Here is a 21,367-nt window from a genome sequence, read left to right on the forward strand (position 1 = left end):
CTGCTGCTCATCACCGGGGTTGAGAGAGACACTATGCTATAGGTTGTCTGCTGCTGCTCATCACCGGGTTGAGACAATATGCCAGGTTGTCTGCAGCACACGTGCACTAATACATACATTGCCTTCATTAAGTATTCACACACCTTGACTTTTTCCACATTATGTTGCGTTACAGACTGAATTTAAAATGGATTAAATTGAGATTGTGTGTCATGGATCTACACACAGCACCCCATAATGTCAGTGGAATGATGTTTTTAGAATTATTTACAAATGAATAAAAATGAAAAGCTGAAATTAGTCAATAAGTATTCTACCCTGATAAAAAAAATGTTTACATTGGATAAAAGTAGAGACTCAGAGCTACAAAATGGTATATCATACCCTACAGAACAATGGAAAAGTAATTTTGCTTTGAAAATTGATAAACTTGTAACCTCACTTATGACAAAATGGCTCTTGAATGTTTTGGTACACCTACTGGAGAGCTCTTCTTTGTCTACACCCCTTCAGCATCGTTCACACTCTTTTAAGCCTTAGCCCCACCCATCTCTTTAAGGATTCACATGTAAGGACATGTTCTAAACAACCAAAGACGTTAAGACTAAAGGCTGGTTTTTACTACGGGTGTGTTTATCATTTCATTTGAAGAGCAGGAGGGCGCGCTCTGGGCCTTTCGGAAACTCAAGAGTGTTGTCAGATTGTCGCTCTCTTAGCGTTCAGAGTGCATACTGGACGCTCTGGCCCAAGGAGTAGGGTTCATCCCAGCGTTCTAACCTTACAACAGCAGTCAAGCGCCCAAGCTAACGTTGGCTAGCTACTTCCAGACAACCAAAAACATGAGAGAACACCTCACTCTGACCATTTTACTCGCCCTAGCAGAGCTGATTAGGCTGTTTTTATGTCATCCAGAACGTTGGTGACTAACTGTGGTGCTGGCAACAATTTAATTACGATTTTTTTTGCCAACGTTTACTGATACTGGCGTTAAGCTATCGTAAATTTGTCAGTTATTCTGTGCTCTGGCACACTCAGACGAGAGTGCTCTGAAATCGGAGTAGATAGCCAGAGCGAATTTACCAGCTAACTCTATCGACAGTTGTCGCAGTGACATCATGAACATTCTATTGCCATGGTTACTTGCATAGTGGAGTCTTGTTTAGATTTGATTTGGATCTCTTTTAGTCCCCATTTGGACTAATCTTCCAAGAGTCCTTAAACATTAAAATACAATTTATAGTACGAACACATTTCCACATATAACACACTATTACAAACATACATAATATACTAACATAATGACCCAATAAATACTCAATCTAAAAAATATTGATTCTTCATCTACTATAACAGTCCCACAACATTTCTATGTATTATATTTAAATAGTTTTAAAATAATGTTTAAATTTATATATTGAAAGGTTTCTGGTTTGCTCAGTTAATTTATTCAATTTCTTTATTGCTCTAAATCGAAATATTATTTTGCCTATTTCTCTTTTCTGTTTTGACAACGCATAGATCGTGGACAATCTATTCCTAGTATTTACGGAATGTCTGTCTCTTACCAACTGAATACCTTCGTGAATAGAACTTGGCCGTTTTAAATGATGTATATTATGAAATAAAATAAGCATGTTCCTTTAAATTATCTTATCGATTGATGACCAACCAAGAACACTGCGCATGACTGCAACAGAAGAACCATATCTCCATCCTAAAACAATCCTTGCTGCTTTGTTCTGTGCATTCTGCAGCCTCCTGTCTTCACTTGATGATGCATTTCCCCAGACCACAGAACAGGAGTTCACCTGACTCTCAATTAATGCTTCTGTTATTTGCTTAAGGAATTTTTCCTGGTAAATATTTAGCTATTCTTATGATTATGCATGCCGTTTTAATATATATATATATATTTTTTACATAGATGAGTTATTTGAGATGACCATGATAAGCAGTTATCTAGCTGCACTCCCAATAGTTTGGTTTCTGCCACTTCTTCAATTTGTACTCCTCCCATACTTAATTGTATCCCAGGCTGTTTTGGCCTTTTCCTAGTTGAACAGACCAACATAACTATGGTTTTCTTGGTGTTTAAAACAAGTTTGTTTTGGCAAACCCACTCCCTAATATTCTCCAAATCTCCTTGTAAAGCTTGCTGTACCTGTTGAACCGATTGTCTTGCTGCATAAATTGTAGTATCATCTGCAAATATAGTAGCTTGAGTTTCAGCTAAGGCATAGGGCAGGTCATTGGTATATATTAAATAGAGAAGTGTCCCAAGGCAGCTGCCCTGTGGTATTCCACAGTTTAACACGAGGGGAAGAAAATTAACCATTGATATAGGTGGACTGTTTCCTGTCAGTTAGATATGACTGTACCCAATTCAATGCTACCTCCTTAAAACCATAATGCATTAATTTTGTCCAAATTATTTCATGATCCACTAAATCAAATGCTGCACTGAAATCTAAAAAAAGTACACCCACAAACTTGCCATTATCCATAGCATTGAGCCACTGGTCAGTCATGTCAACCATTGCAGTGGTAGTGGAATGGTTTTTGCGATAAGCATGCTGATTGGCTGTAATCAGATCATTCTTTTCCATGTACTCCCATATTTGTCTACTCACAATACCCTCCAATATCTTACTGAGTGTAGGGAGTAGACTAATTGGTCGACTATTGGCAGGAGTAATGGGTTCTTTGCAGTCTTTCGGAATAGGACACGGTTTCGCATGCTTCCATACATTTGCAAACATCCCCTTTTCCAGTGACCAATTAAATAAGTATCTCAGTGGAACTGCAATCTGGGGAGCAGCATAGCGAAGCAAAAAATTGTCCATAAGACCATAACCTGTAGATTTAGCATCAGGTAATGACTTGAATAGGTTTAACACCTCCTCCACTGACACTGTTTGCAGACAAAAATAGCAGATCTGGTTGCTCATAATATGATCATCAATCCATTGGACAATAGCTTGTTTGGAAGAATGTATGTTTACATTGTTGCTCAGTAAATTATTTTATTTGTAAAAAAAATCTGCAAAATGATTGACAATATCAACTGGTTTTGTTATTATTCTCCCGTCAACCTCCACACTAGATAGTCATGATGAGATAGATGTACCAAGTAAGCCCTTAACTGTGTTCCATACCTTTTTAGAATCATTTTCCCAATCAATAAAAGCATTGTTGTAAAATAACTTTTTTTTCTTTCGATTCAATTTAACTGCATAATTAGGTAATGTTCTATAATTCTGTTCATCAATTTCTAATTTTGACTTGGCTGCTAAGACTTTTGCCATATTTCTTTGAGAAAAAGCCTCACCCAGTTCATCATCAATCCATGGAGATGGACGAGCACCAACTGTACTCTTTCTTATAGGGGCATGATGGTCCATTACCTCAGTGAGCAAATCAATAAAACATTCTGTAGCGTGATTTAAATCATCCTCTAGATGAATCAGCTCTCAGGGTACAGCAGCCAAATCATTTAGAAATAGCTCATGATTAAATGTTTTAAATTTCTCTTAACCACAATCCTTGGTGGTTTCTTTGGAACCTTGGTGTTCATGGTTATGGTCACAATATTATGGTCTGTCCAGCCCACTGGCATTGATCTGTCTTTTAAGCATTGCAATGGTATAATACAGAAGATCAGATCAATGCATGTGTCTGAACAATGACCCAACTTAATTGATGATCTAGTAGTATCATTAACCATTTGTTTCAAACCACAGTTCTTGGCATATCTCATCAATTTAGCTCTATTTCAATTATTATGATCCTTCCAATTTATATTAAAATCACCCAAGATAAATACATCTCTGTTGCTATCTGTGGCCTGGTCAAACCCAGTGCATAAGTCATCCAAATAGAACACCTTAGAGCTAGGAGGTCTATACACACATCCTACCAATATGGGTGCCTGGTGAGGCAGATGTACTTGAGCCCATAGTGCCTCTATTTGACATACATTAAGGTCATCCCTTCTCTTAAAAGGTATATGATTCTGAATGTACAGTGCTACACCCCACCATTCCTAGTCCTGTCCCTTCTCAGTAGACTATATCCTTGATTCCTGTCCCTTCTCAGTAGACTATATCCTTGATTCCTGTCCCTTCTCAGTAGACTATATCCTTGAAGGTTAATTTGCCCATCATTTACAGATGCATCTAAATGTGTTTCGGTCAAAGCCAAAATATGAATATTATTTATGTTGACCAAGTTAAAAACCTCATGTATTTTGTTAGGAAGGCTACATACATTAACCTGAGCTATATGCAGCTCTTTCCTTATCAAGTGTAGATCAATAGAGCATGTATTCGTTATAGTTGAAGTTGTCATGATACACTACAACACACAAACTCACATTTGAACATTAAATTAAAATAGCCAGGGAGTTACTCTAGAGTCCTGATACAATTGCCCGTTGATATAAAGTTTATCCATCAACATGGAGACTAGTTGATTCAGGCAACGCTTTTCTTTCATGATGGGATATAGTTTTTTTTCTCCTTTCATTGATATCGGTGGGGAAGTGATCATTCATTCCAAAATCAGTGTTTTGAGTTCTCCGCCCATATTCTTCGTCATTTCCTTTTGCTTAAATTTGTCAAAACATGCAATAATAGCCCGTGGCCTATTTCCAGAGGCCTTACCTATTCTATGGACTCTGGAGAAAGTGACATTACGCACAACATCAGTGGGCAGTTTTAGTTTATGTTGACATAAAGTGTCGGACTGTGTCCTCACAGCCTCTGCTGTTGTCATTCTCCGGTATCCCTGAGAATATTAGATTGTTCCGCATTGATCGACACTGTACATCAAGCAAGGTTTCTTTAAGTTGTTTGTTCTCCCTTTGCACCACCTCCACCTTGCTATGAATAGAGTCTACAGTACCTTTCAGCGCCGTGTTCTCTTTCCTTAGATCATCAATCTGACGTTGGCTGAATTCCAGACTGGCACATAATGCATTGATGTCCTCTCGTAATATATCCAAGATATCAAGTTTGGCAAGACTTTCATTGATGGATTTTAACAAGTCAACATCCATATCAGTAAAGCTCTCCCCACTCACGCCCTCTTACTAGGGGATGGTTTGGTTCCATCGTTGATACCTATTGGCCAACCTGGTTTTGGTTTGTTTTGTTGAATGGGTTGGTTGGTTGTCCTTAACAATGCTTGAATCATCCAAAACCAGCGCCGTGTTTCTTTGAGTTCGTAAGTATCTCTCGTCAATGAATCGTTCAAGCTCTTCAATGGATTCTGAATCATCTAGCGTGATTACAGGCAGAGTTAAACACACAAACAAACTGTTCAGCCGTGGTTTCTTTGCATCAATTCGACCACGAAGGGAGACATGTAGCTAAACAATGAACCATAATCCCAACTCATAACATTACTACTCTGCATCAGTCTGCAGGTAGCTAACCAACCAGGTTCAATGTTAGCTAGCTAACATTGTGCTATAACTAATAATTCAAATGGCTCAGATATGAATAATATTACTACACAGATCATGCACGTAACGCTAGCTAGCGAGCCTGCTAATGCTCGTTAGCTAAAAGGTTTACGTTCAAATGGTTCTCCTGTGAAGTAGTGACACGTGAAATATGCCTAACTTCCTGAAACGAGTCACAATTATCTCTGAGGTCCTCAGTCGAGCAGTGAATTTCAACCACCAAGAACAGGGAGGTTTTCCACTGGTACAAAAGAAGGGCACCTAATGGTAGATGTGTAATAAAAAAAGCAGACATTGAATATCACTTTCAGCATGTTGCAGTTATTAATTCAACTTTGGATGGTGTATCAATTCACCCAGTCACTACAACAATACAGGCGTCCTTCCTAACACAGTTGCCTGAGAGGAAGGAAACCACTCAGGGATTTCACCATGAAGCTAACGGTGAGAGAATTTTTCTTTAGTGGCTGTGAAAGGAGATAACTGAGGATGAATCAACAGCATTGTAGTTTCTTCACAATACTAACATAAATGACAGAATGAAAAAGAAGCCAATATACAAAGAAATATTCAAAAACGTGCATCCTGTTTGCAACAGGCACTATACTATACTAATACTTAAAAAATAAAAAATAAAAATTGTCAAAGAAATTCTCTTTTTGTACTAAATACAAAATGTTATGTTTGGGGCAAATCCATCACAACACATCACTGAGTACCTCTTAATATTTTCAAGCATGGTGGTGGCTGCATCATGTTATGGGTATGCTTGTCATCAGCAAGGACTAGGGAGGTTTTTAGGATAAAAAGAAACGGAATAGCGCCAAGAACAGGCAAAATCCTAGAGGAAAAACATGGTTCAGTCTGCTTTCCAACAGACACTGGGAGACAAATTCACCTTTCATCAGGACAATTACCTAAAACACAAGGCCAAATAGACACTGGAGTTGCTTACCAAACAACACTGAATGTTCCTGAGTGGCCTAGTTATAGTTTTGATATAAATCAGCTTGAAAATCTATGGCAAAAATCCCAGAAAGAGTCACTGCTGTAATCACTGCCAAATGTGATTTTAACATGTATTAACTCATCTAATCAAGATATATTAGTGTAAATTTTCCATAAATTAAAAACACATTTTCATCCACTTTGACAGTCTTTTGTGCAGATCACTGACATTTATTTTTTTTACAATGAAATCCATTTTAATCCCACATTTTTAACGACAAAATGTGGAAAAAGTTAAGGGGCGTGAATACTTTCTGAAGGCACACGAATATACCAAAACATCTGTACTTTTTAGAAACTACAACAAAACGCTTTGGGTACTATCATTTTGGTTACTTTCGATACTTCTGTTAAATGTGTCTCACGAATCAAGTCAATCAGCGCAGCCAATGTCCCCCACGGAGTGCACTGTGCTGGCTCCACATACTCACTGCTAGCCTGAAACGGGAGTCTGGGCTGCATCATGTTAGCTCCACATAGTCACTGCTAGCCTGCACTGGGAGTCTGGGCTGCATCATGTTAGCTCCACATACTCACTGCTAGCCTGCACTGGGAGTCTGGGCTGCATCATGTTAGCTCCACATACTCACTGCTAGCCTGCAACGGGAGTCTGGGCTGCATCATGTTAGCTCCACATACTCACTGCTAGCCTGCAACGGGAGTCTGGGCTGCATCATGTTAGCTCCACATACTCACTGCTAGCCTGCAACGGGAGTCTGGGCTGCATCATGTTAGCTCCACATACTCACTGCTAGCCTGCACTGGGAGTCTGGGCTGCATCATGTTAGCTCCACATACTCACTGCTAGCCTGCACTGGGAGTCTGGGCTGCATCATGTTAGCTCCACATACTCACTGCTAGCCTGCAACGGGAGTCTGGGCTGCATCATGTTAGCTCCACATACTCACTGCTAGCCTGCACTGGGCGTCTGGGCTGCATTATTTTAGCTCCTTCTGCTGCACAGAAGTTAACACACTTGAATAATGTGACACGGCAAGTAGAAAAGTTGAAACTGTTAATTACTGTTCGCAAAACAACGTCCATACAGGCTAAAATACTTTACAATGCAAGAAGATAACGGTAACTCCCAGCTTTGTAGGCCAACTTTACACCAAAAACGTAATTAATTCACTTTATCGGTCTCCCTCACGTCTCTCTCTCTGTCAAAGACTTATTGCCTCAGAGAACTGAGGGCCCCGACAGGCCGTACCCCTCTTGGCTCGTGAACGACTTCATTACTAGTTAAAGAGACAGTGGCAATTTTGTAAAAGAAGCTACTTCTATGCAAATGTTGTTGATCAGTACAATAACATAAGTGTCACATGGAAGGGAAACAGATTGTCATCTGTACCCCATGAAATCAGCCAAGACAAGCTGAATAACTCAACGCACGCACACACTCCTATTGAATATGCATTCACCTGTATTGTGGATAGGCCTAGGCTACATCTTGATTTCCCCAGTTTATCAATAGAGATTTAGCATTCATAAAAGGTATTACCATGATGTTGTTATGTAGTTACATTGTTTTATACCAAAGTGAAATTGATTGTCTAAATTGGTTCATTAATACATACATGGCTGTATCTGAAGAAGTCTGACGTAAAACATTTCAAATGTAATGATACTGAACTCAAAAGATGCCCAGCAATTGAACAGAGCAGTACCTAAGTTCATCTGTCTGGATCAAGTGCCATTCTGGGGCTTTGGCTAACATGCCTTCTGTTTTAGCTGTGGTCTGGTTTTGGTATCGAGCATTGTGATACTTCACCTGGTATCCACATGAAGATGCAGGTATCGTGACACACTGACGACCTCCCACTGTCTGCTGAATTCTTTCACTTTGCTCTTGTTTTCCTCGGTGGGAGTGTCGTCAGCGAAACGGGACACACCTGGGCTTGGGTGTGTCCCAGGATAAATGCACCTCTTCCCCATTCATTGAGGATACTCTCTCCATGCAGACACAGATTTTGGTTGTGGTATTTTTGTGGCTGTTTGTGGTTGTTTGCTTTGGCACCTTTCAACACCCCTCATTATCACATTATGCACGCAACCACTCACTTACACTACTGATTACTGACTATACACACCATTGTTAATTATATTTAGTTGACTTTAGTTAAATATATTTAGTTATTCCTTATCTCCACGTTGTCTCCTTTTATGTTACGCACTGAGCCGGTTTGTGACAACACACACACACAAATACAAACCCAGGTACTCAATTGCGCTCTCACACAGACTTGTTTAGTTTCAACACACACACACTTATTTAGGCCTATCGAAACACACAAGCACTCACACATTCATAGACCACAGACCTAGCCATATGGGGCTTAGCTAGTGACAACAATTACTCCACTGTCTCCTTATAGAATGGCCCTGCTAATGTTAATGGGGTTCGATCTGCTGCAGGGGGGAAAACTGCATTACAGGATGATTAACAAAAGAATGGGCATCAGCGCCCAGAATCCAGGCGCCTCTCTGCCATTGACGACTGAGACATACAGTAGTGACCACAATCTGCTTTGTATGGGATGCGTAGGCCCACATGCTTCCAATCAAATGAAACTCATTGATCCACTTGTCAGATACCCAAGGGGGGGAGAGAGGGAGGGATTGTGAGAGGGAGAGAGAGGGATTGTGGGAGTTCATTCTAGTAGGTTGACGTTTGTCGTCATGAGTCTTGTCCTGGAGGCAGAACTGAGCAACTTCCCTTTAGATAGGCCAGCTGAAAAGTCCACATTGGGTTAGCAGTAGGTTAAGGTTAAAATATAATGACTTTGTGGCTGTGCAGAGCTGCCTCAAGAACAAGATTCATGAGGAAAAAAAACATTAACCTGCGTAATTCTATGGGGACTAAGAAAGATGAGAGTAGAGAGAGGAATAGCCTTCAAAAAAGATGGAGCAGAGGAGAGGGAAAATGGCCAGACAAAGTTGAGAGCGAGAAAGAGAAATAGACAAAAGAGCGCTCAAGGAGAGGTTGATAATGTACTAATGATCAAGGTATAAGAAAGCTCTACAGAGATTGAGGTGAGGACAGAACTGAATAGAGCAGAACATTCCAGCCTCATTTTCAACCACTGCATTCTATCCACCACAGAAATAGAAACACACAGGAATATCATTCTATTTCTACCTCCCTGTCCGACAGACATGTGCTGCTGACTTCCTACCTGGGGCACTGAACTGGCGCACGGCGGTGGCACGCCCCTTGTCGTGGAGCCGTGTGAGGCTGCAGCCCTTGGGGACCGTCCAGGGCCCGCTGGGTGAGCCCGCGCGGTTGTCCTTCTCCTCGGCCGCGTCGTACAGCTCCACATGGGGTGGCCGCTCCGTCAGGTTCTTGCTGTAGTGGCTCAGGCCGTACTGGGCGATCTGGATGGCATAGAAGTAGCCCTGGGGACCCCACTGGGTGGAGAGGGGCACACCTGGGGGAGAGGGAGAGAGGTTACATAATGAAACAGTGATTACACATGAAAACATGGTCAGTTGAGGCACTAGCACTCTTTTTCTTTTAACAAGTCCGACGAGAAAGATATACTGCTCTCCTGGGAACAGGCCCAGATCCGTCATTTGGGTGAAGAAAAGACAGAGGAAAAGGACGCACATCTGGCTGCCTTCTGAGAATCCGTAGGCGAGAGAGTAAACTCCCACTACCATCAATTCTACTAGCTAACATTCAATCATTGGAAAATAAAATTGATGACCTACAATTACGATTATCCTACCAACGGAACATTAAAAACTGTAATATCTTATGTTTCACCGAGTTGTGGCTGAACGACGACACGGATAATAGAGCTGGAGGGATTTTCAATGCACCTGCAGAACAGAGAAGCTACGTCTGGTAAGACGAGGGGTGGGGGTGTGTGTCTTTGTCAATAACAGCTGGTGCCCGATATCTAATATTAAAGAAGTCTCGAGGTATTGCTCGCCTGAGGTAGAGTACCTTATGATAAGCTGTAGACCACACTATCTACCAAGAGAGTGCTCATCTATATTATTCGTAGCTGTTTATTTACCACCACAGAACTAAGCTGGCACTAAGACGGCTCTCAACCAAATCTATAAGGCCATAAGCAAACAAGAAAAAGCTCACGCAGAAGCGGCGCTCTTAGTGGCCGGGAACTTTAATCCAGGCAAATGTATATCAGTTTTACCAGCACATCACATGTGCAAGCATAGGAAAAACAACTCTGGACCACCTTTACTCCACACACAGAGATGCATACAAAGCTCTCCCCTACCCTCCATTTGGAAAATCTGACCATAATTCTATCCTCCTGATTCCTGCTTACAAGCAAAAACTAAAGCATGAAGTACCAGTGACTAACTCAATACAGAAGTGGTCAGATGACGCGGATGCTACGCTACAGGACTGTTTTGCTAGCAAAGACTGGAATATGTTCCGGGATTCATCCAAAGGCATTGAGGACTACACCACCATCGGCTTCATCAATAAGTGCATTGACGACGTCGTCCCCAGTGACCGTTCATACATATCCCAACCAGAAGCCATGGATTACAGGCAACATGCGCATCGAGCTAAAGGCTAGAGCTGCCGCTTTCAAGGAGCGGGACACTAATCCGGACGCCTATAAGAAATCCCACTATGCCCTCAGATGAACCATCAAACAAGCAAAGAGTCAATACAGGACTAAAACCGAATCCTACTACACCGGCTGACGCTCGTCGAATGTGGCAGGGCTTGAAACCCAGACGTAAGCTGCCCAGTGACGTGAGCCTACCAGACGAGCTAAATGCCTTCTATGCTCTGACATTTCAATCTCTCCCTGACTGTCCACATGTTTCAGGCAGACCACCATAGTCCCTGTGCCCAAGGAAGCAAAGGTAACCTGCCTAAATGATTACCGCCCGTGGCACTCAAGTCGGCAGCCATGAAGTGCTTTGAAAGGCTGGTCATGGCTCACGTCAACAGCATCCTCCCGGACACCCTAAACCCACTCCAACTCGCATACCGCCCCAACAGATCAAGCCATCTGTACACTGCCCTTTCCCACCTGGACAAAAGGAACACCTATGTGAGAATGCTGTTCATTGACTACAGCTCAGCGTTCAACACCATAGTGCCCTCAAAGCTGATCACTAAGCTAAGGACCCTGTGAGTAAACACCTCCCTCTGCAACTGGATCCTGGACTTCCTGACAGGCCGCCCCCAGGTGGTAAGGGTAGGCAACAACACATCTGCCACGCTGATCCTTAACACTGGGGCCCCTCAGGGGTGTGTACTTAGTCCTCTAATGTACTCCCTGTTTACCCACGACTGCGTGGCCAAACGACACCAACATCATCATTAAATTAGCTGACAACAGTGGTAGTCCTGATCACCAACAATGAGACTGCCTATAGGGAGGTGGTGAGAACTGTCAGTGTAGTGCCAGGACAACAACCTCTCCCTCAATGTGAGCAAGACAAAGGAGCTGATCGTGGACTACAGGAAAAAGGCAGGAAGAACAGGCCCCCATTAACATCGACAGGGCTGTAGTGGAGCAGGTCGAGAGTTAAGTTCCACGGTGTCCACATCACCAACAATCAATTTCAATCAATTTTATTTTATATAGCCCTTCGTACATCAGATAATATCTCGAAGTGCTGTACAGAAACCCAGCCTAAAACCCCAAACAGCTAGAATGCAGGTGTAGAAGCACGGTGGCTAGGAAAAACTCCCTAGAAAGGCCAAAACCTAGGAAGAAACCTAGAGAGGAACCAGGCTATGAGGGGTGGCCAGTCCTCTTCTGGCTGTGCCGGGTGGAGATTATCATGGTCCAACAAACTATCATGGTCCAAACACGCCAAGACAGTCGTGAAGAGGGCACGACAAAACTCTTTTCCCTCTCAGGAGACTGAAAAGATTTGGCATGGGTCCCCAGATCCTCAAAAAGTCCATAAAATTGTGAAAGACTGCAGTCAGCGTAGCCATAAGCCATAAGACTGCTGAACAATTAATCAAATGGCCACCGGACTATTTACATTGACAACCCCCCCCATTTGTTTTGTAAACTGCTACTATTCGCTGTTTATTATCTATGCATAGTCACGTCACCCCTGTCTACATGTACAAATTCCCTCTAACCTGTACACCCACACACTGACTTTTTTACTTTAGTATATTTGGTAAATATTTACTTAACTCTTCTTGAACTGCAATGTTGGTTAAGGGCTTGTAAGTAAGCATTTCACAGTAAGGTCTACACACACACACGTGACAAATAAAGTTTTAATATTACTGATATATTATTTATATATTTCAAACTTCATCTTTAAATTAGAAACAGTGAGAAGAGCGGAGCGGCAGACCAGAGAGCGGCGCGGCAGACCAGAGAGCGGCGGCAGACCAGAGAGCGGCGGCAGACCAGAGAGCGGCGGCAGACCAGAGAGCGGCGTGGCAGACCAGAGAGCGGCGTGGCAGACCAGAGAGCGGCGTGGCAGACCAGAGAGCGGCGTGGCAGACCAGAGAGCGGCGGCAGACCAGAGAGCGGCGGCAGACCAGAGAGCGGCGGCAGACAGAGGCAGAGCTTCATAGCTGGGAGCAAAAAGATAGAAAAGGAGAGTCCTATAAAGAGAAGGGAGAGAGCAATGCAGAGAGAGCGAGAGCCACAGACAGATGTAAAGAGCGAGGGGGGGGGGTGGCGAAGACAAAGTGAAGCGAGACACGGCCTATTTTAGAAACAAAGACAGAGAAATAGGCAGGCACACAGAGAAAAGAAAATGGCCACATTAAGTGATCAGACAAAGACCGTGAGGTGAAATTCAAGCTAATCTATTTCCAACGTCAGGTACCCGGAGGCTAGCATCCTCTTCCCACTAGAAATAGCCTGGGCTGCCTGGCGGGTGGCACCCTGATGAATAGATAGTTTACCTAAAGAGCTCATGACAGAGACAGCAGAACCCACTAGCCATGACAATCACATTAGCGGCTAGCGTTAGGCTAGCCCATAGTGTTTTGGTGGTGGGGGTGATTATTCTGCATTAAGCAGTGAGGGGGTGTGAATCAGTTTTCATTTTTTTTCTTGTGCAACAAGACAACACTGGACCATTGGGTGTCAATAGTTTAAAGAAGCTTCCTCATCTCATATCTCCTTTCCTTCATCTGCACCCAATGTAAAAAAAGAGGGATCCACCATATTGCTTTCCGCTATCCTCAGTTCAGAGCAGATTAAGGACAAGAGATGAGAGAAAGACAGTTCAGATCAAGTATAAACCGGCAAGACCAGAGAAAAGGACGGCAGAGTTTACGATATTTAATAATGGAATAGTTGAGGTTGTGACGTTTTCTGAATTTGGGAGCATAGTGTTCAGTATTCATTAGTCTGCCTTCAGTTCTCCTTACAAAACCCAGTCAGTTGCCAGGTCGCCCTCCATCTATCTCACAAACACTCAGCGTGCACATCCATTATTTCTCAGGGGCTGCTGGGTAAAAAAAAGACATGTCTGATGTAGAAAGGATACCTGGCGCATGAAGACTGTCCAAAGAAAAGAAAAAACATTTGGTGTGAAAATGGCTTGTAATGGTTTGAATATTGCTTAGACCTTCCTGAGCTGTGTTGACTTTAAAGATGATGCAAGCCATTCTCACTTAACTTCATTTACACTAGGGCCGCGTGGCATCAGGACTGCAGCTGGAAGCACCATGGCAGGGGATTGCTACTCCTGCTACACGCTCCAGGAGTTAAATTAAGTCTTCGGTTTGGCGACAGTGTCTGGCCTAGATTCTATTCAGAGAGCCCTTAGCCCCCTCCACACACACTCACTCCTGTGGATGAAGAGCGTCATATACATCATTAGAGGTTGTGTGTGAGAGACTAGGGGAAGAGAAAGACCGTGAGAACACGACTAGAAAGTGATAAAGAAAAGCTCTATGGGTTTAGGAGAGAAGCGTCTCTCTCCAGTAATGACAGATACCCTGCTAGAACTTAACTCCTAAAGATTCATTCAACTTCAGCAGCGACTCCGTCACCTGATAAGTTTTCCATAAGCTCCGACCATCGGCGAAATAGCCGATAAACTGCTGTCAGCTGGCTACTTTCTCCACTTCATTAATTAACTAGGCTTCTTTTCATTTAAAAAGTTTCAATTCGCTAGTCAGAAAAGTCGGTAGAGCCGAGCCCACTCGAATGAACGACATGAATCTTCTAGTGATCTATTTATAGGAAAGGCGCCTGTCAGTCACAAAGCCAGAGATGACAGGGACACACTGCTGGATTGTCAGTCTGCTGTCTGTCCCGCCTCTCGGTACCCGTGTGATCTTTGTGCGATCTGGTTGGCTGCAGTCAAATTTCTTTTCATGGAGGAGCGTGATACTCTTCAACGTGAAGTGAGTGAATTTACACTTCCAATGTACATTAATGCAAGTAGTAACGATGAGTTAAAATCCACTTAATTATTGTTTTGAGGCATATTCATTTATTTTCTTTTGCGTGTTTCATAGGCCTACTATAGCCAAGCATTGAGTAGCGGCCCATAGACTATTTACTGTGCTTTGATAGACGACCAAACAGCAAGTGTTGACCAGTTTATAAAAGGTGTCGAACTGACTGAAAAGTCAATCTTCTAGATCCCTTTGCCATTTATAAATCATACTTTGCTATTTATAAGTCCATGGTACCGCATCGGGACAAGTAAACCAAAAGATCTTTGTATTTTCCTAGGATTCCAAGCCGAGACTTGCCACTTGCCACAATAAAACTGAATTGAATGAGTAGACAACACTCCTTTCTGACAAGATTACTAATCTACAACCTTCCCTCAAAGTCCTACCCACAGTGGTTGATTGACAGGTCTGAAACCCTACGAACTGACTCAAACACCCTGCCCCCTCCCCTGACAATCCCACCCACAGTAATCACTGTGGGTGGGATTGTCAGGGGAGGGCAAAGGTGTCAAACTCATTCCATGGAGGGCCTAGTGTCTGCAGGTTTTTGCTTTTTGCTTTCAATTAAGACCTAGACAACCAGATGTGAGGAGTTCCTTACTAATTAGTGACCTTAATTCATCAATGAAGCTCAAGGGAAGAGCAAAAACCCGCAGACACTCGGCCCTCCGTGGAACGATTTTGACATACGTGTTAAAGGGATAGTTCACCCAAAATACAAAATTACATTTGTTTCCTTACCCTAAAAGTGTCCTAAGCAGCAGAGCCAATCAAATAAATTATTTAAAGAACAAACATCATTGTGGAAATTCATGTTGTAGTAAAACTGTAAATATGACTAACCTCAACCTGTTTAATTTTATAATCATTCCTGCAGGCCACCCCCCTTTTCTAGGCCCACGGACCAATTTCACACAAGAAACGTATTGAATAATAGAATACACAGGCCACAATATCAAAATGCTGTCCGCTAGGCTAACTATCTAAACTTGTAGTAAGCATGTGAACATTTGCCTCCGCCCTAAGGCAAAATCCACCCTAGACAAAATCCAAAACAACTAGCATGCTGAATTCATCCATTTTAAGAAATGTTATTTGTTAAGTCATGCGCCTCTGCTTAATACAACAACTAATTTTACCAATGTGGGAGGTAAAGTCATTAACGTATTCAATAATTTAGCTGTGTATTTCAGATGGAATATAGACAGAATGTCCCAGAGGAAACCAAAATAAAGCTTGTTCTGCAAAACAACAATCCCTGGGGGGTATGCCCCCCCCCCCAGACCGGAACTCCCTGGGGGTTTTGCCCCCCCCCCCCCCCCCCGAGACCGGAACCCCCCGGGGGTTATGCCCCCCCCCCCCCCCCCCGAGACCGGAACTCCCCGGGGGTTATGCCCCCCCCCCCCGAGACCGGAACTCCCTGGGGTTTATGCCCCCCCCCCGAGACCGGAACTCCCTGGGGGTTATGCCCCCCCCCGAGACCGGAACTCCCTGGGGGTTATGCCCCCCCCCGAGACCGGAACTCCCTGGGGGTTATGCCCCCCCCGAGACCGGAACTCCCTGGGGCGTATGCCCCCCCCCCCCCCCCCCCGAGACCGGAACTCCCTGGGGCGTATGCCCCCCCCCCCCCCCGAGACCGGAACTCCCTGGGGCGTATGCCCCCCCCCCCCCGAGACCGGAACTCGGAGTAGACCCTCTCCTGTGCGCCACTGATCTCCACGTATGCCCCCCCCGAGACCGGAACATAAAGCGGACATGACATCATCACGTCAAAATAAATCACTTATTGTTCCGTGAATTGCATTTTTACGTCAAAGAGTTGCCTTTTGAACAAGAAATGTAAACAAATGAGTCCACTTGACATCTCCACTCTGACCAAGTCTGTTGTGGAGAAGTCTCTCAGTGAATGGTGAAAGCTTTGAGTTGGTCCCAGAGTGATTAGGCAGGGTTAAAGTAGGGACAGAGATGAAAGGAGACCCATGTTTAATGCATTATGCTCCAAGGGGCCTTCGCTAAAGAACCTTTCCATGGATACCAGCGCGCATCGGGTAGAAACGCTCCCAAAACCTTACGGCTGAGCCCTCGGGGCCCTCTGGCTGTGACGACCTAATTAATGGAGTGATATATTCACCCCTTTGCATCTTATAAAGTTGCAGTTGAGGTGTGAGAGAGTGCGAGTCTCTCCTCGTCTATAGGAAATGGGTGAGAGAGAATAAGTAAGCTCCCTCCAGGAGCTTCATACAGTACCCCAAATGGATTCTGCTCAGCTCCTGACTGACCCATTTTCCGCCCCAGCCAAATGCAGCCCTCCATACCTGTGGTGCAGAACACTGTTGGGTAAAGGTAGCAGCATTTACTGCCCAGCTGGACCTAATAACAGGGTGCAGTTCAGCCATGCAACAAATCTAGAGTGACGCAGCAACGAATAAATCTGCAGGGGATTGACTTTTTCCATATACAAACTGCTGTCAGTAAATTCCTATGACCGTTCCTGAGACGATTGTTTCCGGTCAGCGGCTTATTTTTCTCATTCAAAAGAAGTTAAAAGGTTTCACATTTTAATGTTGGTCATTTGCATAATTACACAATCGTCAGCAGGTAGTGAGAGCACACCACATGTTTATCACTTCAGGCACATGTATTAATATGTAATATAAAGCACTGAGCTATTTCCCTCATTCATCAATTAATATCAAATGCAAATTAATGGAGTACAGAGTCCAAAAAAGTTGTAACTTCACTTTCAAGATTAATGACATAATAGCTCCCTGAACTGCTACCCTCAACACAGTCCCCCCCCTGCTCTGTTTGTAACACTGCTCTGTCTGGCTGTAACACAGTCCCCCCCCCCCCCACTGCTCTGTCTGGCTGTAACACAGTCCCCCCCCACTGCACTGTCTGGCTGTAACACAATCAGTCTTGTTACTGTAGTGTTAAAGCTGCAACATGTAACTTTTTGGTCGACCCGACCAAATTCACAGAGTTGAGTTAAAGATCTGTCATTCTCATTCAAAGCAAGTTTAACAAGCGGTAAGTTCAAGTTTAGTTTCTCCATTTTTTACTTTTGGTTTTGTACACCAGCTTCAAACTGAAAATACAATATTTTTTATTTATTGAAAATATATTTCAAAGCGGATTAGATGGTACAATGATTCTCTACACATTGCTTGTTTAGTCAGTGAATTCTGCATAGTGCATCACTTTTAAAGCAGGCCTTGTTGCTGTGTTCCAGGCTGCGTCACATCCGGCCGTGATTGGGAGTCCCATAGGGCGGCGCACAATTGGCCCAGTGTGGTCCGGGTTTGGACGGCTAGGCCGTCATTGTAAATAAGAATTTGTTAACTGACTTGCCTGGTTAAATAAGAGGTTCAATGAAATAAATAAATAATAAGTAAAATAAATACATAAGTACAGACAGGCTACATCTCTGCTGCATTTCCACCAGCACTACCACCACCTACCTTCTGCATTAGGATGCCAGTAAGACCCTACATGTTGACGAGGGGCTGTCAAAAGATAATGAATATCTATTAGACAACTCCCCTCAAGTATACAAGGCCACTTCACCAAATAGCATTGGGAAGGGTCCAGCATGATGATAATGTGGTTTGGAGGCAAAGCTTTCTGAAATGGGCTATTGATTTCTGGGGGCTTTCATTTTAACAAGAGGTGCCTATCAGCAATGACTTTAGTTAAGGCCGGACTCTCATTATAGCAGGCTAGCTGGCCCCCACTTGTCATTATAGCAGGCTAGCTGGCCCCCACTTGTCATTATAGCAGGCTAGCTGGCCCCCACTTGTCATTATAGCAGGCTAGCTGGCCCCCACTTGTCATTATAGCAGGCTAGCTGGCCCCCACTTGTCATTATAGCAGGCTAGCTGGCCCCCACTTGTCATTATAGCAGGCTAGCTGGCCCCCACTTGTCATTATAGCAGGCTAGCTGGCCCCCACTTGTCATTATAGCAGGCTAGCTGGCCCCCACTTGTCATTATAGCAGGCTAGCTGGCCCCCACTTGTCATTATAGCAGGCTAGCTGGCCCCCACTTGTCATTATAGCAGGCTAGCTGGCCCCCACTTGTCATTATAGCAGGCTAGCTGGCCCCCACTTGTCATTATAGCAGGCTAGCTGGCCCCCACTTGTCATTATAGCAGGCTAGCTGGCCCCCACTTGTCATTATAGCAGGCTAGCTGGCCCCCACTTGTCATTATAGCAGGCTAGCTGGCCCCCACTTGTCATTTATAGCAGGCTAGCTGGCCCCCACTTGTCATTATAGCAGGCTAGCTGGCCCCCACTTGTCATTATAGCAGGCTAGCTGGCCCCCACTTGTCATTATAGCAGGCTAGCTGGCCCCCACTTGTCATTATAGCAGGCTAGCTGGCCCCCACTTGTCATTATAGCAGGCTAGCTGGCCCCCACTTGTCATTATAGCAGGCTAGCTGGCCCCCACTTGTCATTATAGCAGGCTAGCTGGCCCCCACTTGTCATTATAGCAGGCTAGCTGGCCCCCACTTGTCATTATAGCAGGCTAGCTGGCCCCCACTTGTCATTATAGCAGGCCAGCTGGCCCCCACTTGTCATTATATAGCAGGCCAGCTGGCCCCCACTTGTCATTATATAGCAGGCCAGCTGGCCCCCACTTGTCCTTATATAGCAGGCCAGCTGGGCCCCACTTGTCCTTATATAGCAGGCCAGCTGGCCCCCACTTGTCCTTATATAGCAGGCCAGCTGGCCCCCACTTGTCCTTATATAGCAGGCCAGCTGGCGCCCAGTTGTCCTTATATAGCAGGCCAGCTGGCCCCCACTTGTCATTATATAGCAGGCCAGCTGGGCCCCACTTGTCATTATATGCAGGCCAGCTGGCGCCCACTTGTCATTATATAGCAGGCCAGCTGGCCCCCACTTGTCATTATATAGCAGGCTAGCTGGCGCCCACTTGTCATTATATAGCAGGCTAGCTGGCCCCCACTTGTCATTATAGCAGGCTAGCTGGCCCCACTTGTCATTATAGCAGGCTAGCTGGCGCCCACTTGTCATTATAGCAGGCTAGCTGGCCCCCACTTGTCATTATAGCAGGCTAGCTGGCCCCCACTTGTCATTATAGCAGGCTAGCTGGCCCCCACTTGTCATTATAGCAGGCTAGCTGGCCCCCACTTGTCATTATAGCAGGCTAGCTGGCCCCCACTTGTCATTATAGCAGGCTAGCTGGCCCCCACTTGTCATTATAGCAGGCTAGCTGGCCCCCACTTGTCATTATAGCAGGCTAGCTGGCCCCCACTTGTCATTATAGCAGGCTAGCTGGCCCCCACTTGTCATTATAGCAGGCTAGCTGGCCCCCACTTGTCATTATAGCAGGCTAGCTGGCCCCCACTTGTCATTATAGCAGGCTAGCTGGCCCCCACTTGTCATTATAGCAGGCTAGCTGGCCCCCACTTGTCATTATAGCAGGCTAGCTGGCCCCCACTTGTCATTATAGCAGGCTAGCTGGCCCCCAGTTGTCATTATAGCAGGCTAGCTGGCCCCCAGTTGTCATTATAGCAGGCTAGCTGGCCCCCAGTTGTCATTATAGCAGGCTAGCTGGCCCCCAGTTGTCATTATAGCAGGCTAGCTGGCCCCCAGTTGTCATTATAGCAGGCTAGCTGGCCCCCAGTTGTCATTATAGCAGGCTAGCTGGCCCCCAGTTGTCATTATAGCAGGCTAGCTGGCCCCCAGTTGTCATTATAGCAGGCTAGCTGGCCCCCAGTTGTCATTATAGCAGGCTAGCTGGCCCCCAGTTGTCATTATAGCAGGCTAGCTGGCCCCCAGTTGTCATTATAGCAGGCTAGCTGGCCCCCAGTTGTCATTATAGCAGGCTAGCTGGCCCCCAGTTGTCATTATAGCAGGCTAGCTGGCCCCCAGTTGTCATTATAGCAGGCTAGCTGGCCCCCAGTTGTCATTATAGCAGGCTAGCTGGCCCCCAGTTGTCATTATAGCAGGCTAGCTGGCCCCCAGTTGTCATTATAGCAGGCTAGCTGGCCCCCAGTTGTCATTATAGCAGGCTAGCTGGCCCCCAGTTGTCATTATAGCAGGCTAGCTGGCCCCCAGTTGTCATTATAGCAGGCTAGCTGGCCCCCAGTTGTCATTATAGCAGGCTAGCTGGCCCCCAGTTGTCATTATAGCAGGCTAGCTGGCCCCCAGTTGTCATTATAGCAGGCTAGCTGGCCCCCAGTTGTCATTATAGCAGGCTAGCTGGCCCCCAGTTGTCATTATAGCAGGCTAGCTGGCCCCCAGTTGTCATTATAGCAGGCTAGCTGGCCCCCAGTTGTCATTATAGCAGGCTAGCTGGCCCCAGTTGTCATTATAGCAGGCTAGCTGGCCCCCAGTTGTCATTATAGCAGGCTAGCTGGCCCCCAGTTGTCATTATAGCAGGCTAGCTGGCCCCCAGTTGTCATTATAGCAGGCTAGCTGGGCCCAGTTGTCATTATAGCAGGCTAGCTGGCCCAGTTCTCATTATAGAAGGCTAGCT

The 21,367-nt window shown here is 44.8% G+C and overlaps 1 protein-coding gene across 1 annotated transcript in view; it reads right to left on the reverse strand.

The window, feature by feature from the left end:
* glceb (glucuronic acid epimerase b) overlaps positions 1–21,367 on the reverse strand; it is a gene marked incomplete in the record, with an annotated part of 90,814 nt that overhangs the window by 8,975 nt on the left and 60,472 nt on the right. The window contains 1 exon segment of the mRNA XM_055921706.1: positions 9,649–9,900. Within this exon segment, the coding sequence (XP_055777681.1) occupies positions 9,649–9,900 (252 nt within the window).

This window comes from Salvelinus fontinalis, chromosome 4, assembly GCF_029448725.1.
Source record: "Salvelinus fontinalis isolate EN_2023a chromosome 4, ASM2944872v1, whole genome shotgun sequence".
NCBI lineage: Eukaryota > Metazoa > Chordata > Actinopteri > Salmoniformes > Salmonidae > Salvelinus > Salvelinus fontinalis.